The sequence below is a fragment of the Natator depressus genome, chromosome 4 (assembly GCF_965152275.1).
Source record: "Natator depressus isolate rNatDep1 chromosome 4, rNatDep2.hap1, whole genome shotgun sequence".
NCBI classification, from domain to species: domain Eukaryota; kingdom Metazoa; phylum Chordata; order Testudines; family Cheloniidae; genus Natator; species Natator depressus.
In genome coordinates this window covers 27,532,562-27,560,377 of record NC_134237.1, presented here as the reverse complement: position 1 = coordinate 27,560,377, position 27,816 = coordinate 27,532,562, and the positions used below count along the sequence as shown (strand labels likewise).

Below are 27,816 nucleotides of genomic sequence, written 5' to 3'. Positions count from 1 at the left end.
AAAGGCCCCAAGTAATGTATTCATCGCTGCAAATTGCAGGAACAACTTTGAATCTATTTATCCAGCAGGACAGACTATCAGCAAGAGGAATCCTTGACTGCCGACTAAACTTCTGGAGCAAGAAACTAGCATTAGCAAGCTGTGAAAGAGACAGACAGCATGAGCACTTCGGGCAAAGTAAGCAAGCAATTCATTTTAGAAAGTTCTCCTCATTGCAGATGATAAAGAAACTGGTACAGAATTGTTGTTTTTAAATTTGTGACTCTTAATATTTTAATAATTCATAAAACTCTTAAATAATGTTTGGCATAAACATGGTATGGAGTGTTTGTTGTGCTGCTCAAGAATATAAGCACTGTGCTGAAAATGAGCAACAAAGTTTAAATGCAGAACTTTGCTTTTCGAACACACCCTATCAAGGCATAGCAGCAAAATCAAAATGAAACCCTGTCGTTTGTGCATTTATTTTGTATCTGGTTGTTTAGCTGAATACATTTCAGGTTCATTTTTTGTTAAGTACTTATTAAGTGATACATTTATAACTTTCGTCCTGAAAGATTCCAAAGTGCTTTAAGCTGTGGGCATATGGATAGTGTTTTTCTATTTTATCTTCCTTTTTAAAAAAATTAAATACAAAAAATCAAGACCAAGTTTATGGAGTCTTAAGTTTGCTAATGTAACTGTAGAAATGGTCATTCAGAACCAAAATTTGCACAGCACTTGTAACTTAACCACGGTGAATACATATCTTAAATAAACGACAATAAACAACAAATACTGCAATAAGAAAAGGAGTACTTGGGGCACATTAGAGACAAACAAATTTGAGCATAAGCTTTCGTGAGCTACAGCTCACTTATGCTCAAATAAATTTGTTAATCTCTAAGGTGCCACAAGTACTCCTTTTCTTTTTGCGAATACAGACTAACACAGCTGCTACTCTGAAATACTGCAATATATACCATATGCAAAATAGGGCTAAATTATGGTTGCTTTGGGAAACTTAATGTGTAAATATTATCTACTGATCAAAATCATTTATTGAATATTTTCCTGTTCAATATTTAATTTGTAAAATTTATAATTTCACCAAAGATAAATAAAAATGAGTATTTACACCTCTACTAGGCTCTTGTAGTTTCCATGCTGTTGTAGATGTCATTGATAGATTTGGTTTCCTACATTTAATAAAAGGGACTAAAAAACCTTGATATAAGAATACTGGATTTTGATAGATGAACGTGAGCCCTGCCAGATGAAACACCTAAAGGAAGAATATACATCACTGACACACTCATTAAGAAAGTTCTGTTGAGGCTATATTTTTTTTGTTCTATGTCCGGCCAGATTGTGTATAAAGAAGGGTTACTACATTGCAACAGAAATTTTGCCCCAAGACTTGTAGAAAGTTGGAGATGTTCTGAAGCATCTGACTGTGTGACCCCCCAGCTTGTGCTGGGAGTTCTAATGGTTCCTACAATAATCCAATGGGTGAGTGCATGCCTAGGGCTCCCACTGAACTCAGTGGAACTTCTTCAGAGGGAGCCTTATGTACTTATACAGAAAGAATTGGGTTGAGATATATTTGTTTGTGTTAGGAATTTGTAATTCATAGTTTGGAGGTTTCGGCTACATTTCTATCCATAAACTCTGCAGGACTTTGCCCTTTACAGATTGTGAAATCCGTATCGCCACATGGTAAATGGAATACTATGTAAGACCAAAATGTACAAGCTTTTTCTTTTTCCCCACTCGTGTCCTGTATCCCTTTAAAATGTGATCTTTGATCTCCACTGTAAATTGATTTTGGACATCCTTATGTCTGACATGTGAATTTGCAGACCTCATGGAGCATTTTTATTAAGTCTGTCCCTATAAAGGATTACAGTCATTCCCATCTTGAGTCAATGTGCTGGGGCTGGACTATTTTGTTGCACTCGGCTATTATTTTGTCGAACTTAATTTTTTTTGTTCAGATAATAGGATTTATTACTAATTGGAAATGTTCTTATTTTGTACTTTTGTTAAGCAAAAATTGGTGTTTTCTCACTGCTCTGATGATAAAATCCTTTTGCATTTGTCAAGCCGGCTGGAGTAGCTGACTAGCATGAGTGACAACCTCAGGGCGGACTGTCAAGAAGGAGGACTCAAACCCCAAATTGGTTGGGAGTTCTACACTTTGATTTCACCAGCCAAGAAGTATGAACTCCAAGCGCTACAGCAACCGAACCATGGAGTCACAGATAGTCTCCTGGCGTAACCCAGTCTGTACTGCCATTCGGGCAAACTTGCCTTTGTGATAGATGGTCCCTTACACTAAAAAAAAATCACAAGCAATATTCAGGTCACTCCCAGTTCCAAAGGGCCAGTCACTTACCCCAGGTCAATTGCACCTTAGACCTCACACCAAAAGACAATACTTCTAGCCAATCCTATAATAAACCAATGAAAGGTTTATTAACTAAAAAAAGAGATGTTATTTACGAGGTTAAAGCAGGTGAACAAATCAGTTAACCTCTTTGGTTCCAAAAGGTAATAGAAGCTGCTGTGATATGCAAGCATTCTATGCTCTTGAGAGCTACTCCAAGCTAAGCAGCTTGAGGATCCCAAGCTTCTGTTTAGAAACATTGCCCTCTCTGAATGCCAAGCACCATAGTGATGCAGTTCCTTCTGGTCAGGGATTTTTATATCTTTGAGTTCAAACTCATGGGACAAGTGTTTGTGCCCATCTCTTCTTCATGGGTGGGTGTGTGAGAGGGGGCACAATCAACAAAGTCTTTGGCCTTTTGATGTTTCACAGCGGCTTATTTGGTTTCAATGGGCCTTCTTGTGTGAAAGACCAGCACTTTACATTAATTGATGCTTCTTTTCAGTTTGAGTTACACAGGAGATTTACAAAGCAAACACTCAATATAACTTTATACCATGGGATATGGAGGTTATAAGTGAGATCAATACATCCTGCAAACATTTCATCAGGTCTAAAGACATTCTTATAAACTTAACATCTCTTTTAACAACACTAACGTACAGCTGAGCCAGTCTGGTTTTCAGCTGTGCATTTGTCAGGATTTGGGGAGGCCTTGGCATGAGCTTGGCAGCATTACATATAAAGGCCTAGTCCTGCAAAAACATGTGTGCGCTTAACTTGGTGGACTGTGGGCTTGATCCTGCTGCCACTGATGTCAGTGGCAATATTGTGCCATGTGAATCGTCCCAGTGCACTCTATGAGACCAGTCACAGTGTGTAAAGTTAAGCATGTGCTTAAATCTTTGTGTGATCGGGGCTGAAGTTGCTTATTTTTGAATGTTGTGGTGTTTTCTATAATTACATGAGCTAGCTTTTACAGTGGGCACGCTTAAAAAGTCCATTTTACTTTTAGTGGTGCTAGTAACTATTTCCAAACCAAGTTTTTCATTGAAAAGTTCTTTTAAAAAAAAAATCCATGTAATCTTTTGACATAGATGTTCTTTTTTCACTCAAAAATGTCATGTCTTTCTGATATTTAGACTTTTTAATAGGAAGTGTCAAAATAGTAGTCAAAATTTTTCATTTGCTGAAAACCCCTTTTCAGTAAACAATAAATTTCCATGAACTTTTTAATGATAATTTGAATAATGCTTTGGGTAAACACTTCAGAAATTAAAAAAAATTGTGACAGATTTTAATAAAAAGAAAGAATCCATTTCAAAACCTTTCAAATTAAAACAAGTTTGACATTTTGAAAATGTTAATTAAATGAGGTTTTTTTTCCCCCTTTTTTTTAAACCAGCTATAATTTTGAGAGCGATTCCTGGTTCCAGTGGCATTTCCCATTTTAAAAGTCACACCTACAGGTAGAATCTTTTACAATGGAATGAACTTTTAAAGTATGACTACTCCACTTTTAAAAGTCCAACAAGAGACAATGATTAAATTTAAAAAGGAAAGGGTTTTGGGGGGGGGTGTCAATTTTTCTTTCGAATGAATTTTCATCATTTACAGAAATGTGGTTCTGGAAATGTCAGCAGATAAGCAATTCAGTGACCCCTTTAAATGCAATTAATTTAAAATATTTAAATATATTTCAAGTAGCAAGAATCCTGGATTTAACTTGAAGGTCTTATTTTAGGAAAATATGTTATCTTGGGGGAACATTCCACTTCAATCATTCTTTATAATGGTTCAACATACTGCACATATATTAAAATAGTTTAACATTAATGTATTTCCACTAAATGGCTCACATCTACTGCAGATACTAGAAGCTTCATTATTAGTGAATGCACAAGTGGTACAATAAAGATGAAAAACAAATTAAAAACAAAAAAGAAAAATGTTAAAGGGCTGAGGTAGACATCACACATGTGTTAGCCATTCAGTAACATCAGGGTCAGCAAAATGGAGCCTGGAAAGTCCTGCTGATAGACCAGCATGAGAAGAGCAGCCATTCAGTAGGTGTATGGCACTCAACCGCACCACAGCTATGCGATGGCACTTCCTGAGCCCCGCCAGTCTAGTCTTATTAGCTAGATCAAAACTTGAAACTAAACCTGAGAGAAAAATCTAAAAGTAGTGTGGGGGAAAAATTCAAACTGTTGAACTTGTTTTCCTTTTGGAACCATTTTTTTTGCAATATTAATTTATCAATATTTTATGAAAATAGATAAATTGTAAATTTTAATATTTGCATTCAATTTTTTCAATAATTTTTTACACTTTTTATGAAATATTTGAACTATTTCACAATTTTTTGCACAAAAAACTTTTTAAATATATATTTTTTTCAAATAGCTTTTTGTTTGAAAAATTTCCACCAGCTCTACCTGAAACGTTTATTTTTTTTTTTTAATGGAGAAACAAAAATAAAGAAATTGCTATTTAAAAAATGTGAAGCCTGCGGACTGGTAAATGCTCAACTCTCAGACGTGGTGCTAAGGATAACCTAACCTAGATTAGATTAAGTCAAGTCCAGAGTTACTTTTTTGTTCATTCCTTTTTCACATTAATATTGTTTCATTCATAAAGTGTGATGTGGAATGCAGGTTAAAATGAACAGGTGTAACTTTATTAAACCCTGTGGACTGTTCTGTCCATGTGGCTGAGTTGCTTCCAGCCTCACGGCCTGCATTCCCTATTCCATTGGTGTCTTATCAGTAATGTCCCTCTGGAAACACTGGCTGTGTGAAGCCAGTTCCACTGATAATGATACATCTTCCCTATTTTACTAACATTGGTATAAACTTTAAAAACAAAGAATTGATGTTCAGACTCCCATCCCACTTCCTTTCAGCCTGAAGCTGCTAATGTATAGCCGAGCTGGAGTCTCGTTTTTATTACAGACTCAGCTGGTTACATAGTCTGAGATAATTTTGGTCTTCTCATCAGGGGACCACACAGGACTGACTGTCTCACTGCATCATATATCTGTGGCTATTGTGCCTGATACGGTTTTTATCCTTTCTCTTTAGGTTTCCGTTGTATTCCCCCTGTAAACATCTGTTGGAAATATTATTTATTCGGGGTACTAATTCACAATACTAATGTAAGCATAAATTCCTTTATTAAATGCAAAGGATTAAATCCAAAGGATTTATAAATAAATGGTATTTATACAATTGCTCTAAATAATCAACAATTTATTACACCTAAACAGTAACAAAACATTTATAAGCATTTGATCAAGATACTTACAAACAGGCTAAAGTCCTGGGTGCTTAGACCCATAGTAATTGGCTCCAACTTGGTCAGGCAGCTATTAGCAATGAAGTCTGTTAAAGGGTATATTAAAAAAAAGTAACTCCTCTTAAAAACAAGTCATGTTATTGCCAATTATTGGACCTTAGCTAAGGCCAAATGTAGGCATTTATGTACCTGATTATTGTACCTGGTACCCAATTAACCATGGTTTTTTTTCTATTACCTTATTTAAGATTTGGGCTAAAACAACACTGGTATTTCCAACGGTCACTACAAGTTTAATACAATCTTCTTTCTCATGATCTCATCCTTTTTGGTCACATGCTTTGGGCCTGTTGCTCATGCTAATATCCCCACTCAATTTAAAACCATAATTCACACAAATCTAATGTGGACCTACATTACTATCGTGTCTGTCTGTGAGATTGCCTTGCCGGAGCACCTCTTGTCACAGGTGCTGATCCCAAGTGCTGCAGACTGTCCCATCCCAAATCAGGGAGTCTGTCAAGTTCCCCAAAATTGCTTGTAGCAGCCATTGTGCATAGGGCAATTACATAGTGGGTCTATCCCCTGCCCCTCATTAGTCCCTGTTGAAGAACCTCTGTCACTCCTCAGTTTTGTTGTGCTTTTGGAAGCAATAGTTCTCCAGGGCTCCTAGAATCGCTATGAGGCCTGGGGAAGTGATGAGCTTCAGAGTGTACAAATCTCCTCTGCCTTGTTTCCCAATAAGATAACGTAACACTTTTTTTTGCTTTCCTGCTGTTGTCATCCTCCTGCACAGCCAGGTCTGTGTATAGCTCAAACTCCTCCTTCCATCACTGTAAAATCAAGGGCTCTGGGGGGCTTCAGACCAAGTTCTGTGGCACATGCTACCAGCTGCTACGCTACAGAGAACTCTCAGCTTTGACGCCATACTTCGTTAGCAAACAATGAAGCTGAGCACATATTAAATTGAACAAGTGGAACTTTCATGTAAGCTGAGGGCTTACTCTGTCCATGTGACTGAGTTGCTTCCAACCTAATTCCCCACATTCCTTGTTCTACTGATGTCCTGTCAATAACAGTCCCTGCGGGGAATCTTGTCCCTCTGACTTCAGTTTCACTGACCCTGATACAAATAGTGCCAAGAATCTTTATTTTTCTGTCTTCCCCTCATTTAATAAAGGTCTAAAGTTGATGGAGGAATTCCATATTTTCTCATACCACTTTTCATTTTAGAAATTTCCCCAAGGACAGAGTTGCCCAAGCACAAGAGGAGGAGCCAGATGCTGCCCTTGCAAGGTGTTCTTTCCCTGCAAGAGCAGCCAGGAGCAGAGTTAACCTGATTTACAAAAGGCTAGCTTTTGTTCTAGTGTCTAGTCCCTGGTCTATGTGCAGAGCAGCGGCAGAGGAATGGTCTTTTAAGAGGGTAGAACAGAACAACACACACAGTAAAGAAGTGGGAAGAAAAGAAGAGGAAGTGAACAAACAAAAAACTAGAAGTGAGGAAGAGCCCCCCTCAGTGAGCAAGAAAAAACCAACAGAACAAGGCATGAGGGAGTTGCAACAATGGTTTTGCATCAAACAGTATACATTTGGGGACTGAATTTGGTTCCTGGTTTGCTGATCCAGGTGTTGTAATTGTTCTAATGTGGGTGCAAGTGTTCGCATTTACAAAGGGCTACCTCAATTACATGCATATTGTACACCAATGAGCCAAGGTCAGGGATTGAAAATCAGAACCTTTAACATCCCCCTATTATAAATAAGTGGGACTGGAGGGAGAGCCTCCTCCCAAACATAGATAAAATTCCTGATTTCTTAAATGATGAAAAGGAGTAGAGGGATAGGATCTAAAAATGGGTTATTTTGGCTGGGTTCCACAGTTAGAACCCTGAAGCTGTATCTGAACTGCTCATACTGCAGAATAATTTTGCCAGCAAAATTTGTTCTGAGTTGTTTTTAACTTACTTGGTTAGTATTTTGCAAATATGTTTTGCAAGGTTCCTACCAAAGAATTAAACAAAATATGGAGGAAAGGAGGACAACATACAATTTAGTTGCTAAGTAGTTGGTTATATTTACCATGGGTTTTGTTAGCTCTGTGTGTGTGTGTGTGTGTGTGTATTTTTGGATGCAATTTTTTAAAGAGAAGCGTGGGGTTTATAGGCTGCATGAATATGGATACTGGAGGAACAGATCAAAGCCTCAAGCGTGAAATATGTCTGTGCAGAAGACAAAGCTTTCTTAGCAACTGACTATGAATCTGGAATTCATTCTTCGGTGATATCATGATGACCTCAGCATCTTTTTCACAAAATGCAAAAGCTACTGCATTTTGATCTAGCCTGCACACCATGACATCACAGTTGGGGGAAAAATACCTTCTGCCAAAACAAGAAACCATATAACATAGACTACTTACTAGGGGAAGGTGAGAGAAAAATCGCTATCTTGTATATGCTAAAATACTGGGAGATATTCAGAAATCTTGTTGTTGAGGGCCATCTGAGACAGGAAGCTGCTAAAAAAGGAGTGCTACGAACTAGAAAAATTGTTATACAATATCCTCTTTCAGTGTATCCTCTCACTTATGCAGAATGACTCAATCCTGCATTCCTGGTAGTATTCCCAAAACCAATATACACTCGAGACTTCACTGGGAGTTTTGATTGCAAAAAAAGGAATGCAGGATCTGACCGAGAGTCAGTAACTGTACACACATGTAAACCCCAACTAGAGTTTGCCAGCTCCTGGAGGGCCAAACTCATACCTCTGAAGCTGCAGACTCTAAAATGTGGGACAGTGACCTTCAAAATGAGGGACAACACACCTTGAAATGAGGAACACTATAAGGGACATTACGTTTTCATTGAAACTAGCCTGGAACTTTCTATAATGAAAATCAACAGTGATTCTGTGTCCTAAAGCCATACTTCGTGTATGAAGTTTGAGAGCAGCCCCGAGACATCTCCTTGCAAAGCACTGCAATACCCTAGTAACTTGGGCATTTCTTGCATTGCACAAAAGGAGTCCACAAGTTACAACTATAGATGCCCAGAACAGAAGAAGCGCTTCTTCAGCGTTACCTTTCCTCCCTGCTCTGCTATTTGCCACCCGTTGCACTTTCCATTTATGCAGAAAGTCATGCACTAGCTGGGGTGGAAGGGTGGGGGAGGAGAAATTTTATTCCTTTTAAATCACTTCATTGAAACCTGTGCAATAAGTGCTTGCAGAAAATGCATGGGAACCAGTAGAAGAGATTACAGCGAAACCGCTCATTGTGCTGCTGCCTCTAGCCTTTGAGCTCGGCTGCTGCTGCCGAGCACGCAGTGCCAGCTGCCACTCAGCGCGGTGCAAACAAAGCATCAACCCTCCCTGCGTGGTCGAGCCAGGGTGCTGTAACCTCGGGACGTGCCATCCCACATCCCTGAAAGGAGTAGAGGGAGGGGCAGGGTATTAATTAATTATTCCCCCCTTCTAGGTGCTATTTGGTAGCTCGGTCACCATTATTCCAAGTTGTTTTTGTTGTTTCCTTCTGTTTCTCTTGAAACAATCGCCTTCAACCCCTCTCAGAGCTGAAGTCACCTGACACAGCTGAGACGAGTCCTAAGACAAAAGTTACGCATTCAGAATGTATGTGATGAACGGATCATCCGCCGGCAGCCTTCTCAGCCGTGATCACACGCCAGCAGCCATGATGGGCCTAGTGAGATGGGTGAGGAACTTGATGGAAATATTGGACTTTAGAAAGGATCTGCAGTACAAATAACCTCAAGAGACAATGCTGACCCATACAGCGTGCACACACCTCACAGGATTCCGATCCTATTACTTCATAAAGTGGAAACTGAATTAAAGAGACTGGAATGGATTGATATGATTGAGAAAATCTCTGAGCCAACAGTATATTGTGTTTCAATGGTACCAGTTATTAAAATACAAGGAAAAATATGAATCTGTGTGGATCTTAAATGACTTCATGAAGCAGCTACAAGAGAAAAATGTATTCTCCCACCATTGGATGACTTCCTCCCCAAAGTGAAAGGAGCTACAGTGGTCTCCGAGCTGGATACCTTGAGCAGATTCTGGCAAATTCCTTTAGCTAAGAAAATGCTCCATTTATCACATCCTTTGGGAGATTTTACTTTTGAAGATTACCTTTTGGGACCACCAGTGCACTTGAAAATTTCCAAAGAAAGATGGCAGAATTGGTAACTAACACAAATGGGGTTCTAGTTTTCATGGTCGACGCATGGATCTTGGATGGAAGAACACAAAACCCTCAAAGTCCTAAGCCTGACCAGTCCATCTGGATTAAAACTCAACAATGAAAAATGCATTTTTCACCTGCACCAAATCGAGTTTTTGGGATCGACAAAGAAAGATGAAATCAATCCGAGCCCTGAGAAAGTACAAGCAATTAGAGAATTGCTAGATAGATTCATGGAAGATAGGTCCATCAATGGCTATTAGCCAGGATGGGCAGGAATGGTGTCCCTAGCCTCTGTTTGCCAGAAGCTGGGATTGGGTGACAGGGCATGGATCACTTGATGATAACCTGTCTGTTCATTCCCTTTGGGGCACCGGCCATTGGCCACTGTCAGAGGACAGGCTGCTGGGCTTGATGGACCTTTGGTCTGACCCAGTATGGTCGTTCTTATGTTCTTAATTGACTACACCAACTAATGTACCAGAACTGAGACGTGTACTGGGGATGATAAATTACATTGGTAGATACCTACAAAACCTTTCTACAGTAACAAAAACACGGAAATTGGTTATGGTGGCCTATTAAGGGGCAGATATACCCCATCAGCCCCTTAGGGCAGTATGGCCAGGTGGCCCAAGTTCTTTAAGGCAGGCCTGGGCTTCAGGACCATAGGTTTAGTGGCTAAAGTCTAAGTAGCTGCTCTCCTTCCCAGGGCAGCATGGCCCAATGGCCAGAGTCAGTAGGGCTGTCCCAGGGTTCAGGACAGTAAGGCCTTGTGGCCAAAGTCTTAAGTAATGGCCTTTGGTGGCCCAGTTCACCTCCCCGTATGGTGGCAGTGTCCATGGTGGGTTGGACAGGGCAGGGTGACCGGGACCCTCCCTTCTCCATCAGGTTCCATCCAACCTAGGGCCTTAGGGAACTGATACCTTCCTGCTCAGTGATGGTCACCTGTTGCGACCATCCCATTCCCTGGGTTGCTTCTTACCCCTTCTCCGAATGCGGGGGGATCCCTCGGCAATAATTGCCTCCCCTCCATCGGCCTCAGCAGTTGACTGGGGTTCAGTAGAGGCAACGACCTGGCTGGTGCTGGCGTCTGGTGGCTCTGGCACTCTCCCAGAAGGAGCCTGTGGGGTATGTCTACCCTCGTCAGCAGTCAGCCCAGACTGAGCTGAGCTGCTCCCTCTTATACTGAGGTTCCAGTCAGAGCATGCCCAGCAGGTGTGAAGGGGCATGGCTTCCTCAGCCCATAGCATGGGATTAACTCCCTCCAGCCCAGTGTGGGGCAGGTATTCCCCATCATGGGGCCAAATTAAGAAATTACCTTCAAAAAGAAAAAAAAAGAATCTCAACAGCTCCCATTTTCAAGTACAACAATGTTAACAAACCCACAATGGTCAGCGTGTATACAAGCAGCTATGGCCTAGATGGTGCATTGTTGCAACAACATGACTCTGAATGAATTTTGCATTTTGCTCTTACACACTCACAGAAACAGAAAAATGATATGCGCAGATTGAAAAGGAGTACCTCGCAAGCACATGAGAACTTTTACAGATCTCTGTGCAAACTTGATTTGTTTACACTGACAACAGACAATAAACCACTTGTAACGCTCATTAACGGAAAAGATCTGGATCAAGCACTGCTGAAATGCCATCTGTTGCTAAGGTTAATGAGATTTAATCCAATTGCTAAGTGTGTTTCTGGGGAAAAAACTGGTAGTAGCAGACACTCAGTCATGGAGCCCAGCATCACACTCAACTGCCCATCAGCTCAAAGATGGTGTAGAAGCATATGTGGCTGCTGTGGACACATATAGGCCAGTGTCACAAGAGAGACTATTCCAGATACAAAAAGCAATCTCAACAGACATACAACTTCAGGAAGTTCTAAGTTACATTAGGGGCAGCTGACTCAAGTATCTAAAGAACACTAAGGAAGTGACAAGAGATTACTTTGCAGTGTGTGTACAAGTAAGTGAGTCAAGTGGACTCATAATTAAGGGATTTGCATTGCAATTCCAAATGAAATGAAAGGAGAAATCCTAAACCTCATCCATGAAGGACATCAAGGAATAACTAAATGTTGTGAACGGGCCAACCAGTCAGTGTGGTGGCTGGGCATCAGCAAGGACTTAAAGAATAAAGCATCTGTATGTGAACACTGCAGAACTTCCAGACCAACGTGACACAAAGAACCTTTAGTAACACGACATTTACCAGACAGATGTTGGAAGAGACTAGCTGCAGATTTATACTAATTCAGAGGACATCATTACCTCGTCATTGTGGACTATTTTTCACGTATATAGAAATAACGTACTTGAAAGACATACCACGTCACAGTGTTATCGAGAAAGTGAAGCGAGCTTTTGCTCACTTTGGTGAGCAACTAGTGATGGACAACAGACCACAATTCACTGCAACAGAATTTAAGTTGTTCCAAACAAAATATAATTTTGATCCTATTACTAGCAGCCTACATTATCCATAAGCAAATAGAAAGGCTGAGAGATCTGAATAGACAGCCAAGAAAATCCTACAGCAGGAAGAGCCATTCCTCACTCTTCTGAGTTACACATTAACACCAATAGTGGCCACTGAAAATAGTCCAGCACAACTCCAGAAGGGAAGACAACTCAGAGCTACTATTTCAGCTTTGGAAAAGAATTTATCTCCAAAGTGTCCAGACATGAAGAGAGTAGCCAAACTGGATGAAAAGGCCAAAAGAACACTTTTTTAGAACAGATGTCACTCAGTTAGAAAATTGCTGGGTCTAGAACTTGGTGACTATGTTTATATCCAATTGGGTGGAGAAAAAGGATGGACAACTGCAGCTGTCCTAAAGAAAAGGAATTCAGTACACAGGTCATACGTGCTCGAGATTGACAGCGGAGACTTCAGCAGAACCCCTCAATGTCTGCCGTTTGTTCCTCAGAAAGAACAATCAACAGAGAAAACTCTACAGATGATGGATGCAGAAGATGATTCAAAAATTCCAAACCAACCACAGCCACTCATTGCAACTAATGGACAGACAGATGACCAAGTAGTTACGCCTTTGGGTCATATAATTTAGAAAACCAGTATGATTCAGAGACACGTAACTGTACTGAATTTAAAAGACTGTGTGATAGTGTAGGACTCTGACCAGGAAGCCAGGAGAGGAGCCTGCCCCACCCAGCGTGAAGGCACAATAAAGAGGACCCTTTTTGTTTAAGCCAGCCAATGTTCACAGTGCTGCTGCACATGTCCCCAGATTCATCTCTAGCATACCATCTGCTGGGGAAGGTGCCAGGAAGGGACTTAGGGGTTGTGAAGATTTGAGTGTTGGGAGGTGGATAATTGGTTGATTTGCTCATGTTTTAATACTTCGTTAACCCTAACCTTTTTCTTCCCCAGATCCTATTTTCCAGCTTCAAATAAAGTCCCCTTTTGTTGTATTGTTATTTTTGGGTGTGTCATTCCTTTGCTGGGGTTTGTATTAATGTATTGTGTACTGGGTGTAACTGTAGTGCCCTCGTGGCCAAGACTTCCTGAGGCGGGCTCTGGCCAAGAACAGGGGCCTTCAGGAATGCATCAGGGAAACTCCCTTCCACCCTAGAGGCACTCGTTCTAACCCCTTCCCCCACGCACACTAAACACACACAGATGCACACAGTGGAATAGTACAATGAATATAGGAAAGGGAAATATTTATTTACAGGAGGATGAATGGAGGAAAATATAGGGGGAGAAGTAAAACGATTACATCCAATACAAAGATCCAGGAGCTCAGTGTTATCACAATGTAAAAGGACAGATGCTGAGCATTGCGTCCAGACTCAGAGTTCAGGAATACTTGGCAGAGTTCCAGTCCAGCAGTGAATCTTGGGTGTTCCTGGCATCTTCAGCACCAGTAAATTTTCCCCAACAACCCCTCCAGTGCCCTCTTCTATCTCTCTCCACAGAGCGACAACCCTCCCACTTAACTGGCGACAACCTTTCTCCATATTCTCAGTGTAGTCGTAAGCCTCAGTACTTATGGCCCTATACAGTCTGTCTGAGTGACAGTGATATGAGGTGCAGCTCTGCTTTGTCCTTCTGAGGTGATTCCTTACTGGCACGGTGCTCCTCCTGGCTTCCATCCTGGGATGTCCCAAATCAGCTGCTTTGTCTCTCGCAGGCTTCAGGCTGGTTTTCAGCTGCTTCTCTAGATGAGGGTCTGCTTGCTGTACAGACACCCACACGTCCCTGTCCTCTCTTTCAACCCTCTCCCCTTTGGACAACCAGCACTTCCTCTTCTCAGAACAATAGCACTTCCGCTGCCTCAGGACAAGGTTTTAAAGCGGCCATACTCTCTAAACCCCAAGGGGTTACATAGGTTTTATACTGCTTACCAGCAGTGGTAGCATTATTCATTTTCCCAAGGGACAAGGTGAAGAGTCACCTTGGGTGGAGGCATCAGGTGTCAGAAAAAGAACCCAAGACCCAACCCTAGTGAGTTGAGGGGAGAAGCCACTCTAAGTACAAAGTGCCAGGGAGGAGGCTTGAGCCACACCTTGGGGAAGATGCTATGTACACAAATGCCATTTTGTTTTCCTTGCTGTTTTCATAGGTCATTAAATGCAAAGCAGCTGTTGCCTGGGAGCCTAAGAAACCATTTTCCATTGAGGAGGTGGAAGTTGCCCCGCCAAAGGCACAAGAAGTTCGCATTAAGGTAGAAAAAGATGAACTTTGTAAATTACATACTGTAGCGGTGCCGGTTTTGTTCGTGCTAAAGAACTGTACGGCTCGATCTTACAAATATTACCACCAGAGTGCTTACTACTCCGATGAACTCATATTGAATTATACAGGCTATTTAAAACTGCTGTGTTGGTTCCAAAATATTAGCGAGACAAGCTGGGTGAGGTAATATCTTCTGTTGGACCAACTTCTGTTGGTGAAAGAGACAAGCTTTCAAGCTACACGGACCAGAAAAAGAGTAAACATTTACGGAAGAGTCTTGTGTGGCAGATGACAAAGGCCATAACTTGCTGTGCAAAAACACTAAAAGTTATGATTTCTGTCATGAGTCATGGCTGTGATAAATAAGCAGTCTTAGGGATCATGTCTTAGGTTTATTATGGTTATACTCACTTCTCTGAATACAAAATACATCTTCACTTCTATATCATATCACACGGGTAAAATCTGAAAAATTAGTTCTTTACATATTGAAATATTCTTTGCTTTCCCTGCAGATTTTGGCAACAGGGATCTGTCGCTCGGATGACCATGTTATGAGTGGTGCATTTGCTGTGCCTTTTCCCATTATTCTTGGCCATGAAGCAGCTGGTGTTGTAGAGAGCGTTGGAGAAGGGGTGACTTATGTGAAACCAGGTATAAGAAAGCATTAAGCACTAACCAATGATAAGTAGTTCTCACTGAGCATTCACACGCCCTGCTCCAATATCAAAGACACTCACATGTATGAACTTCTTTATTGCAGAGGAAACAAGTAGTCCAACATTCAACTTTCACAGGGCCTCATCAAGGATATTTTGGAGGAGAAATATGTTGTTTAAGTCTTTCTTGCTATACTCCCAAATGATCTTTCCTATTTCAAAAATGTTTGCCTGTTCACGTCTAGTTTTATGTGACTGTGAAGTGCTCCCCGTTCCCCAGCATTCAAAAGAGGTGCTTATTTGTATTTCACTCAAAGGGAACCAAATGTGAGCTACCATTTTGAGTTCAGATCCTCATTAGGGTTTCCGTTCAGCAAGGAATTTTAACATGTGCCTACCTTTGTGCATACAAATAATGCCATTTACTTCAGTGTGACTATTTTGTTAGGCATGTGCTCAAATACCTTGCTCAATCAGGGCCCAGGTCATCAGACTTTGATGGTACTGAAATTCACACTTTATTTCACACTTAGTATTAAGTGACACTAGCACAGAAAGTGTCTTAATTCATGTACTTAATTCATCTTCCAGACAAAAGATTTAGTTCCTGTGCCTGTTCTCTCACAGAATACCGTTTCATTGTTTATTATTTCTTTCACCATATTCTCTGTGCCATAGAGCTGGTAAATATAAAACCCCAGGAGGAGGTTCTCATCTTCCTCTGTACACTGCAAGATGGGACACCAACGCTTGTACTCTTTTCGCAGTGACTCTGAACTGTGAGGAGGGCTGCGCGGAGTATTTAAGATAAAATATTAAATGAACCAGATCAGTATCTGAATCTTGAACTGAATCCAAACCGTTTTTTAAAGATTAAAATATTTACTTACTCCCCTCCCCCCCATGTCTCTGTACCTCCTGGCTATCCTGGCAATTGAAGTGCTTCAGTAATGCAAAAGCATCTATTCTATTCTTATTGGAATTAGAAAGGACAGGAAATCTTCTGAGAGAGCTTATTCCCATCAGATTTCCAGATCAAATTGCTTTGGATAAGCTTCAGATAAGCATGCAAACTGTTGGACAAGTTTTGGCTGCAAAGAAACACGTTTTCTTTTCTCCTTTTCTTTTGAGCTTGGCATAGAGTGTGTGACAATGGTTTGGTCCAGAGAATTCATATAAACATAATACTTTGAATTCTAACTACCATGTGATTTCAGTGGAGTCCTAGGCTGTACCTTTCGGCAAATCATCAGAACAACTTTTTACTTTGGAATTCTGTTGATGCTTTGGGCACACAGACCTGTGGGGTGGACTGTGAGACAAAAGGAAGAAAGGAAAGTGTCTGTGCTAACTGAAGTTCAGAGGGCAGTTGGCAATGAGATCTATCAATCTCCTATTCCATCAGGTTGTAACAACAAAAACTGGCAAGTTTCTTTCAGCAGTCTTATTACTAAGTCCAGGTCACAGTTATCTAAAACTGGTTGCTTTCTGCCATCTCCAGCTTCTAATTCCCTATGATTTCTTTCCCTAGATCAGCGTTTCTCAAATGCGGCCACCGGGGGCTTTTCTTGTGACCACAGCCTCCTGGGCAGTGACTGGGGGGGAAAGCAGCTGCCCCCCTGTTGGTTGCTGGGACTGCCAGGAGGGGTTGGCCCCTGCCCCCCTCTGGAGACACCTGGGGCACAGCCCTGGAGGAGCAGGCAGTCTGTGAGTTCCCCACCTTCCCAGTGGTGGTGGGGCTTGGGCTTCAGCCTTGGGATGATTGGGTGGCAGGCTCAGGCCACAGGGCTTCAGGCTCCTTCCTGGTGCCCCATCCCTCAGGCTTCAGGCTCTGGCTCCCCACTGCCTCCCCCCTCATCGCACCTGGCCCTTGCTGCCTATACATCCACCTCCCCATCCAGGGCTTAATTTGTCACCACGCTTGCTGGGGTTGAGTAAGTCTGCTGTGAAAAGTGTTAATATCCTTTTCACAGCAGAGAGACTTGTTAGCTAGCTGGGAGGCTGTGAAACGTGATATTAACAAACGTACAAAAATAACTTTTCACAGCAGCAGACTTACGAGCTAGCAATAAATAAATTACAAGGATTTGGATGTGCATATTTATTTGTTTCTCTTCAAGTTAATTAAGTATTTTAGGAAAAACTGTCAGAGCGGCCACCAGCAAGAGTTGGTGGCCGTACTCTGAGGCCATCAAAAAATTTGTCGTGAGAACCCCTGCCCTAGGTAATCTGGCACTAGAAAGCCCTGACAGCCTCCATTTAAAGTTAGGTATTATACGGCATGTGTTCTTCCAAATGATCCTCTGAAATCTTTTGATGTTTGCCCATTGAGACTGGGCTAGGAAAGGTAGCCGCGGTCTTCCAAAATCCATCGTTCTGTGGGGGGGGGGCAAGTTTTTATTCTTTTGTCAGACACTGCAGTAAAATAGTGTCTAATCCTAATGTTATTTGCTAGAGTTCTATTGTGTATTTCTCCACCAATGAGCTAGATTTGTGTTAGTTTAGTAAAGAAAATAAGCAGATTTTTTAAGAATTACCATGCCACTACTTGTCAGCAATTCAGGTACAGGTTCTGACCTGACTCTGCCAGTACTGTGGTAGTTGCAATTGCATTAAGAATTTAAGGTTTTATTCTGCAGAGTGTCTCACATTTCTTTAGTACGAAGGTATGATTATAACTAAGGTCCAAACTTGCCCATATCATTGCTTCCATAACCAGGATTCCTAGAATACCATTTTAAAGTAAATTCATAGCACAGGGTTTTCTTCATTGTTAAAGGCAAATTTGTGCACCAGTCTGAAGCTGTTGAATTGTAATGACATGACACGACACAGAGACCCTTTCATCAACTATCTCTGTTGTTCAAGGGAACGTTTACTGAGATGGGAAAGAGAAAACCAAGAATTCAGATCCTCATGTAATTAACTACCCTTATTGGTGACTAAGACCATGAGCTCCTAACCTACCAGACAGTTAAGAGACCTGATGAACATTTTAAAGTATTGAAGGCAAATTTGTGGGTCAGTCTGAAGCTGCTGAATTTTAATTTGATTGATCAGAAAGACAAACAGATGTCCTCATCAAATATCCCTGAAGCATAATAGAAGGTTCCCTGAACTGGAAAAAGAAGAAACCAGACGTTCTAATCTACATGTAATTAACTACCCTTATTATGGTTCTGTGGTAGCATAGTTAAGGTGATATTAAGAACTTTAATTTTGATAAGGATACATTTGTGACTATCTTCTGTTCTTGAATACGTTTCAGTAAAATGAAAACTGTTGTCGAAGCTGAGTTTCATCTTGGATTGTTTGTACTGGTTGTTGAATTTGAAGTTCTGAAAAATGTATAATAAGATGTTAAAATGGGTGTCTGGGCATTTCTTTCTGGGAGTGTCTTCACTTTCTACAGTGGTCTGTTAGCTTTCTTCCTTTGTGCTGTGGGTGGTTTGTTTTTTTCCTTTGTAAGCATATTACATAACTACAAGAAAATTTAACAGGCCTATAAAGTTTGTTTTGTCAAATCAGACTGTAATCAAATAGTCTGTTCCCTTTCTGTGGAATTTAAAAACTGCGTACATAATGGGCTGTAGAAATATCCCTCATCAATTCTCAAAGGTACTATAAATGATTAATATCTTTATACAGAGATAGCTCAACAACAATACATCAGAATTAAGGTTGGCAAAAGCAGAGCTGCTGGATTGATTATATTAAAAGTAGCCCATTTAAAAATGCCTTCGCTACAATTTTAAGGCATTAGGTTTTAATATGTTAAAAATTCCAGAGACACATATGTAGATTTTTCCCTGTTCGTGTACTCTGGAGCGTGTCTGCAGACATCTCCGCAAAATAGCAGATGCTCCTGTGTTTTGAATCTTCAAATTAAACTCTCGTAGCAGGTTCCATGGTATAGACTAGAAACATGAAAAATATTTGAATTTCATACCTCCATAGGTGCTAAAAATTAATTCTTCTTTGGAAATTGAATGACAGCTGCTCACAAAGATTAGTGAACATTTTAAGATGCAAAAGTACAATTCATGTTAATGATTAGATCAGGAAGTATGGCAATAAAACTTGCCACACATCCGCTGTGCATTTCATGTTCTTGGGCAGGCTAACGTCTCATATGGACCCATATATATCTGATACATTTTAAAGGCTTCCTTCTGACAAAAGTGGCATGATGATGCAATATTTGCTGTCTCTAGCAGCTGCTAATCAATAAGCTCCTCTAGAGATAGTGCCTTTCCTCCTGACTTACTGGAAAGGCAGCCAATAGTGTCCAGAATGGTTTTTCTTCAATAATGCCACAGTAAGCTTTAAGATATTCTTTGCTGATGTTTGCCCAAGAACTTTTGACTTAAACAAAATATGAGAGTGAATTGTTTGGTTGCTAATTGAGATTGTCTGGTAAATATATATATTTAGTGGAGATAAACTGTAAATAAATGAATTGGCTTAAATACCCAAAAGCTGGTGCACAAAGGATGAGTGATTAAATGATCTAAAGAAGTTTGCCTTAAGAGAGTTTGGTAAAGGAAGAGGTTGATTATCTTTTGAAATTTTGGAGTATACTCCCATGTGTCTGGACAAAATAATGACACAAACTAAAGACGGAACAGTAAATGGGTAGGGAATGTTATAGAAAGGCTATCAAAAGGGAGTATTAGTCTAGGGACCGATCTGTGTTGGTATGTTCATCTTGGTTCCATCAACTCCCTGGACATTGGGTGGTAATGATGGGCAAATAGTCCATTAATCTGATATGTATAACAGTTGGATGTGGAGGGCCTAGTAAAGGGGAAATAGCTGTACTTCCAAAATTTGGAATTTCATAGAATCATAGAACTGGAAGGGACCTCATGAGGTTTTGTAGTCCAGTCCCCTGCACTCAAGGCAGGACTAAGTATTATCTAGACCACCCCTGACAGGTGTTTGTCCAACCTGCTCTTTAAAATCTCCAGTGACGGAGATTCCACAACCTCCCTAGGCAATTTATTCCAGTGCTTAACCATCCTGACAGGAAGTTTTTTCTATTGTCCAACCTAAACCGCCCTTGATGCAATTTAAGCCCATTGCTTCTTGTCCTATCCTCAGAGGTTAATGAAAACATGTTTTTCTTCCTCCTTCTTGTAACAACCTTTTATGTCCTTGGAAACTGTTAACATGTCCCCTCTCAGTCTTCTCTTCTCCAGACTAAACAAACCCAATTTTTTCAATCCTCCCTCATAGGTCGTTATTTTCTAAACCTTTAATCATTTTTGTTTCTCTTACTGGACTTTTTCCAATTTGTCCATATCTTTCCCAAAATGTAGCACCCAAAACAGGACACAATACTCTAGTTGAGGCCTAATCAGCGCGGAGTAGAGCGGAAGAATTACTTCTCGCCTTTTGCTTACAACACTCCTGCTAATACATCCCAGAATGATGTTAGCTTTTTTTGCAACAGGGTTACACTGTTGACTCTCATTTAGCTTGTGAGCCACTATGACCCCCAGATCCCTTTCTGCAGTACTCCTTCCTAGGCAGTCATTTTCTGTTTTGTATGTCTGCAACTAACTGGCATGTGTATATGTATCCAGAGCCGTCCCTTGGGTATGGCGAATTGGGGCGACCGCCCTGGGCCCCACGCTTTGATAAAAACATGAGGGGGATGGGGAGGTGAAGGGGCGGCGGCCTGGCGCGCCACTGCTGCTCCTGGACCGCAGCTCCAGGGCAGCCTGGGACCAGCTGCCTGGGACTGCCTGAGCAGCGGCTGGCCCTGGGGCCGCCCGAGCAGCGGCCGGTGCCCAGCTGCTCCATGCTTCCATGAAAGACTTGCAGCCTTAATTATTATCCTAAGTAATTTGATATCATTCATGTAAAACTGGCCCATGTTTAAAATATCGAATTTACCTTTATTTTTGGTTGTCTTTTGAACAGCCTTGGTGCAGCTTGTGGATTAATGAAGGATGGCACCACTAAGTTTACCTGCAAAGGAAAACAGATTCATCAATTTGCTAGTACAAGCACCTTCACTGAATATACAGTGGTGCACGAGACATCAGTTGCCAAAATTGATGCAGTTGCTCCTCCGGAAAAAGTGTGTCTTATCGGCTGTGGATTTTCCACTGGTTATGGAAAAGGCGAGCAGCAGGCAGGTGGGAGAGGGGTGAGAAGGCGAACAGGCGGGTGAGGTGAGGAGGCGAGTGGCGGCCACCGGCAGCCCCCCTACCAGCGGCTCCCTCTCAGCGCCTCCTGCCTGCCGTGGATCAGATGTTTCGCAGCGTCAGGAGGCGATGGGGGCAGGGAGGGGAGAAAAGTGAGGGTGCAGCGCACTCGGGGGGGCGGGGGTGGAATTTGGCAGGAAAGAGGCAGGGTGGGAAGAGGTGGGGCTGGGATGAAATGGGGGGGGGGAAGAAGCAGGGTGGGGTGGGGCCTTGGGGGAAGGGGTGGAGTGGGGGCAGTGCGGAGCTGGTGGGAGCACCCCTGGGAGCATCCAATGAAGTGAGCTGTAGCTCACGAAAGCTTATGCTCAAATTAATTTGTTAGTCTCTAAGGTGCCACAAGTACTCCTTTTCTTTTTGCGAATACAGACTAACACGGCTGCTACTCTGAAACCTGGCAGATTAGAAACTCGGTGCCTATGTCCCAGGCCCCGCACCCCCGCCAGGGACGGCCCTGTGTGTATGCATGGTATATTATCCAACCCTGATTACCATCTGTCCCAGAGCTTCAGAGAACGTCCAAAAGGCCTGTTGCCCCCATCTATTCTTGGGCCACAAAAATGGTGGTCCAGTTGATATTATTATAATATTTATAAAATACCAACATCGTACTAGGTTCTGTACATTCTATAAGTATGAAGACCAGGTTCCTGCCACGAAGAATTTACAGACTATACACAAAGAAATAATGCAAGAAGGAGATGAGGATGGGACAGAAATCAATGTGTTTTGAGCACTGAAGTTCTGCACGTCTTGTGAGCCTTACTGTTTTTTAAAAAGAAGAGTTTACAGCATCTGGCTTGCTAACTCCTTAATGAGGAGAGACTAGAAGCTTACGTAGGAAGTGCTTGAAGCAGGGACTGGAGGGAAGAAATCATTTTGGGTTAGGGAGAATGGGTTTCAAATGTAGTGGACTGCATGGGAGAAGGCAGGGAGAATCAAAGAGCTGGTAAACTCACTCATGTGCAAATTCTCCTCCTGTGATCTTCTGGGGAGTTGTTTAGCTGTCTGCATCCCCATGTTGCAGCAGCAGGACTAGATATGGGACAGAGACTCAAGACACAAGGGTAACGGTCAATGAATTCTTCATTTCCTGTTAAGGCAGGTCTTTTGTATGGAGTTAAAAAAGAACCTATAAGGCCTATTTAATTTAGCACCTCTAAGCCCCCACACCAGTAGTTCTCAACCTTTTCCATACCATGACTCATGTTACAACAGAATGTAGTGGTTGCGTTTTGGAGTTAAACAGTTTTGGGAGGGAATTAATAACGAGATTCATCTGATGACAAAATGCGGCTTCCTGGATATCCCTTAACATGTGTATTTAGTGGCCCAGTAAAGTGTTTTCATTTTTAACAAAACAACAAATTAATTTTTTTTTATTGTTAGCAGCTAGACTTTATATTGCCCATTATTGGATATGTGACTCCTCCTCTGGAATTTTAGTATAGTAAAATATGGACTGTCTTTGTAATGGAAAAGCTTTCACACCATGCATGTCCACAAGAGAAGAGACACAAAGAGGACAGATATTTAGAAATGTGGTCACGCTTCCTAGTGTACTCAGAGGAGGAGGGCTCGCCAGCCAGAATCTTTAGCCGGATTCTTTACTTGTTTAGCATCAATATTCAATGTGTGATGTATGTTAATGTTCTATTGTAACTTTGCCTTAATAAAAAGGTTTTCGAAAAAAAGTTTCATGATCGCCCTACTATCTATTGGTAAATTAAATTCACGCTCCACGCTAACAGTCCTTCATTTTCCCCCTCCCTCCGCCCCGTGAGAAAGGGGAAATGTGGTAGATTATGAACAGGCAACAAAACTTTGTCACATACCATGTATCCAGCACATCCACAGCAGCTGATAGATACCATCTGTTTGAATTTCCTAATGTTTTTTGTGTTGGAATTCCCAGTCAGAACTTGGTACTAATATATCTTGCAGTGAATTTTGAGTCTTGGAGAGCAAAAACATTTAGGTACTTACTAGCTACTCTGTTTGTTTGAAATGGTCGTGGTGAGAACTCAAGTCTGCACTGTACTCTTCCTGCACATGTGTTTGTGTAATAACTGTACCCGCTACAATCTTTTACTTGTGTGCTCTTCGGTGTTCTCTATCTGCTTGACTGAAATTTTCATAACTGCTCTGCTCTATTTCTAGGAGACAAAGTCATCCCGCTCTTTGTTCCACAGTGTGGAGAGTGTAGCTCTTGCGTAAGCTCCAAGGGCAATCTGTGCACTAAAAATGAGTGAGTTTCATTGATTATTATTATTAAGGCTATGATTTAGTCACGGGTATTTTTAGTACAAGTCATGGATAGGTCACGGGCAATAAACAAAAAGTCACGCCCCTGACCTGTCCATGACTTGTACTAAAAATACCCGTGACTAAATCTTAGGTGCTGGCTGGGGCACTCCCACAGGTGTTGCTGCTCCTGGGCCAGGGGTGGGGGGGAGGTGCTCTGGGACTCCGCTGCTGCTGGGGGGTAGGAGATGGGGGGGAAGCGCCAGGCCCATGCTGCTGCTGTTGGGGGTAAGGAGCGGCCTGGGGCCCCACTGCCGCTGCTGCTCCAGGCCGGGGGGCGGCCTGGGGCCCCACCGACACTGTTGGGGGGCGGTGGCCTGGTGCGCCACTGCTGCTCCTGGACCGCAGCTCCAGGGCAGCCTGGGACCAGCTGCCTGGGGCCGCCCAAGCAGCGGCCGCTGCCCAGCTGCTCCATGCTTCCATGAAAGACTTGCAGCCTTAATTATTATCCTAAGTAATTTGATATCATTCATGTAAAACTGGCCCATGTTTAAAATATCGAATTTACCTTTATTTTTGGTTGTCTTTTGAACAGCCTTGGTGCAGCTTGTGGATTAATGAACGATGGCACCACTAGGTTTACCTGCAAAGGAAAACAGATTCATCAATTTGCTAGTACAAGCACCTTCACTGAATATACAGTGGTGCACGAGACATCAGTTGCCAAAATTGATGCAGTTGCTCCTCCGGAAAAAGTGTGTCTTATCGGCTGTGGATTTTCCACTGGTTATGGGGCTGCCCTCAATAGTGCCAAGGTGAGGATTAGCATGTGCGTTTAAAGGACAAACTCTGTTGTTGGGATAGTGCTGATTATTTGTGTAGTCCAGTAAACAGGGCATCAGCCTGAGAGTCAGGAGAACTGGCTTTGCGGCTGACATGCTGTTTAGCACTTTGAGTTCTACAGATGAAAAATATACAAAAGCCAAGTATTATTATCATATGTAGGGTTTTCTCTGTTAGTTTGTTAGATAGATAGATAAATAAATAAAAACTATCTATCTTATGGCTCATTTTTAGGAGTAAATAATCTTGCATTTTCTGAATTACAAAAAGGTTTCCTTTAATTTATATTAAATAAATAAAGGCCTTCTATGAAATCATTGGTTCCCTGTAAGCACGGCGTTCTTCGGGGCTCGACAGTTTTCTGTGGCAACAGCTTTCATGCTGCAAAATTGGCCCAGTTCAGGTTTCTTTTCTGGCTATATTTAATGAAAACTAGAGAGAGGCTCCAACCAAAGCCATGGATGTGAAGAGCTCCAAAGTTTACATGGAGGGTTACGAATCCAAATCCACATGAGTATCTGATTTTACAGCTGGCCTCATCTCTAGAATAGGCTGAGCCCAAAGAAACCTATTCTCCAACATATGCTTTGGTAGGTTTTATCCAGTTGTAATCCAGTAATGGGAACCTTTACTTTGAATAGCAAAAATGCTTTCATCCAATTGACAAGTGTTGTATCCAATACAAGCAGAGCCTAAAATGAAAAGATTTACAGGATAACTCATGCAGTGGAATCACTATATATCACTTGGATTCTAAGAGAATCTGATGTTTTTATGATTATGCAGGTGGAACGTGGTTCTACCTGTGCCGTCTTTGGTCTGGGAGGAGTTGGCCTCTCCGTTGTCATGGGCTGTAAAGCCGCTGGTGCTTCCCGGATCATTGGGGTTGACATCAACAAGGGCAAATTTGCCAAGGCTAAAGAGTTAGGAGCCACCGAATGCATCAACCCTCAAGACTTCACAAAGCCCATTGAAGATGTGCTGATGGAGCTGACTGGTGGTAATGGTGTGGACTATTCCTTTGAAGTCATTGGACGCACTGATACCATGGTATGTGACCAAAAGATGTAAGATGATGATGTAGTGCAAAATTAATCAGCTTCGAGTCGCTTATCTAGTGTCCTATGCCGGCCGTATTCAGCTAGGAGGCAGTTTATGGCATGTAACTCCATTGATCTCTACTGAAATTAACTGAGTTACACTAATATAAAACTGGTATAACTGAGTGGAGGATTGCATTCTTTCCCAAGGCAGCAGCATTGGGGTTCACCCCCAATCCAGCAACTTTTGTCCCTCCTCAACTCAAGATGGCAGATGGATGGATACGGGCCACAATATTTATTTTACTTCTCATTGGAAATGTCCACTTAAGATGATTTCATTGTCTTAAATCAGACAGCTGCCCTGGCATCCTGCCACCAGAACTACGGAACGAGTGTGATTGTAGGAGTGCCTCCGACAGCATCACAGATCTCCTACAATCCTATGCTGCTCTTCACTGGCCGCACCTGGAAGGGGTCTGTTTTTGGAGGTATTGACATGAGAACAACTGGCTAAACTCTTTTGTGTGCTTGTGAAATTCACAGATTCTGAGCACTGTTCTGTTGATCAGGGACATTGTTGCAACATTAAGCAGTTATGTAATGGTCACAGGATGAGAGATATGAAGGATCCAAGGGCCCCAGGAGATGATGGGGGTACCAGTTACTGTCATGGTAAAGCTTGCTTCATCCAGCCTAATTTAGCCCCCCCCCCCAAGAACCTATTTGGAGTGACCCAGGTTAAAATGAATATGTGAGAATGTGGGGCTGCTGATGTATTACTATAGCTCTTTGGCAACCTGCTCTGTAAGGAATCACTTCCATTTTAAAATATTAACTTTTTGTTTGCAGATGGCATTCCATGAGTAAATGTACATTGACAAGTCCCAACAAAGTCTCGATTGATGCACTGCTCTGATTATTTCAGTGGCAGTATGTTGATAGATAATGTACAATCTTCTGTCTTTCAGGCTGGAAGAGCAAAGATTCTGTCCCAAAACTAGTTGCAGACTATATGGGGAAAAAATTCAACCTGGATGCCTTAATAACCCACACTTTGCCTTTCGATAAAATCAATGAAGGATTTGAACTACTGCGGGCAGGAAAGAGGTGACTTATTTATTTATTCATCTTGTAAATACCATTTCCATGAAAGATAGCAGCACTGAACTGTAAAGTCAAAAGACAAGACAAAGTTAGGCAAAGTGTGAATTTTGACAGGCATTTTCAGAAAGAGGTAAGGTTCAGCTGAGCAGTTATTAAATTGTTTTTCATAGGACAACCCTGTTGTTGTTAAATGCTGACATATCTTAATTGGTGAGCAGTGAAATACAACCATAACAGCTAGAGACTGAAGAACAATTGAGAGGTCTGTCCCAGGGGGATGTGCCCCACAGTTTGGGAGAGCACGTAGTGTAGAACCAGCAGAAACTGGATTTCAGTAGTCTAGTTGAATGTTTACATGGTAGGATAATATACATTCCTGACATGAAAGCAAGAGGACTGCATCTCAGAATTTCATTAGGGCGGTCTACAATAATGACAGAACAGTTCCCCTTAAAGGAAGCAACATATTCAGAATAAAGTTCCAAACATCAGTCATTAACCTGACTTTTTCTATTTCAGTATCCGCACTGTCCTACTAATAGCTGAGTAATGGACGGAGTCCTACAATCTTTCCAAGTTTATTCAAATATGAATGCCAACAACCACATGAGCCCAGAGCTTTGGAAATTAATTAAAGCAGTTAAATTAAAAGTTGCATCTCATCTTTTAGCATTATTACAACGGAAAACATATCCTTAACTGATGAAGTCCTTGATCTGTATCACCCACAAATGGGATTGGCAGAAGCAACTGTGAGGTTTTAATGCTCTAGAATTACATAAATCTAGCTAAATGGAGTTAAAAACATAACTTTTCCTAACTGAGCATTCAAAATTAAAAAAAAAAAAAAAAAAAAAACACACAACACACTAGAGATTGTGACTTTTACTTTCTAATAGGCTCAACCACCTACCACATTTCCAAACCAGCTTGAGGTGACAGGTAAAATAACCAAGAAGCCATTTCAGACAAGAACAAAACCAAAAAAAATTTGAACTTTCACTATATAAAAGCAACATGGGGCCAGGGGACCAGATTTTTTAGGTTACTAATAAGCTTTCATGAAGTGAGCTGTAGCTCACAAATACAGACTAACACAGCTGCTACTCTGAAACCTATTATGCAGGTTC

The 27,816-nt window shown here is 41.6% G+C and overlaps 1 protein-coding gene and 1 long non-coding RNA gene across 2 annotated transcripts; one reads left to right on the top strand and one right to left on the bottom strand.

Annotated features, from left to right (window-relative positions):
* Window positions 1–27,551, top strand: LOC141986293 (alcohol dehydrogenase 1-like). Its single transcript, XM_074950662.1, has 9 exons — window positions 1–177; window positions 14,469–14,570; window positions 15,097–15,235; window positions 23,613–23,700; window positions 24,292–24,511; window positions 25,326–25,589; window positions 25,935–26,070; window positions 26,551–26,689; window positions 27,206–27,551. Exons 1-9 carry the CDS (start codon window positions 160–162, stop codon window positions 27,234–27,236), a joined length of 1,137 nt encoding a protein of 378 aa, XP_074806763.1. The 5' UTR covers window positions 1–159; the 3' UTR covers window positions 27,237–27,551.
* On the bottom strand, window positions 14,458–24,856 carry LOC141986294 (uncharacterized). Its single transcript, XR_012639247.1, has 4 exons — window positions 24,265–24,856; window positions 21,142–21,216; window positions 18,473–18,578; window positions 14,458–16,029 (listed from the first exon to the last, which is right to left on the bottom strand). It is a non-coding gene; the product is annotated as an uncharacterized LOC141986294 (long non-coding RNA).
* Window positions 27,552–27,816: the final 265 nt, after the last annotated feature.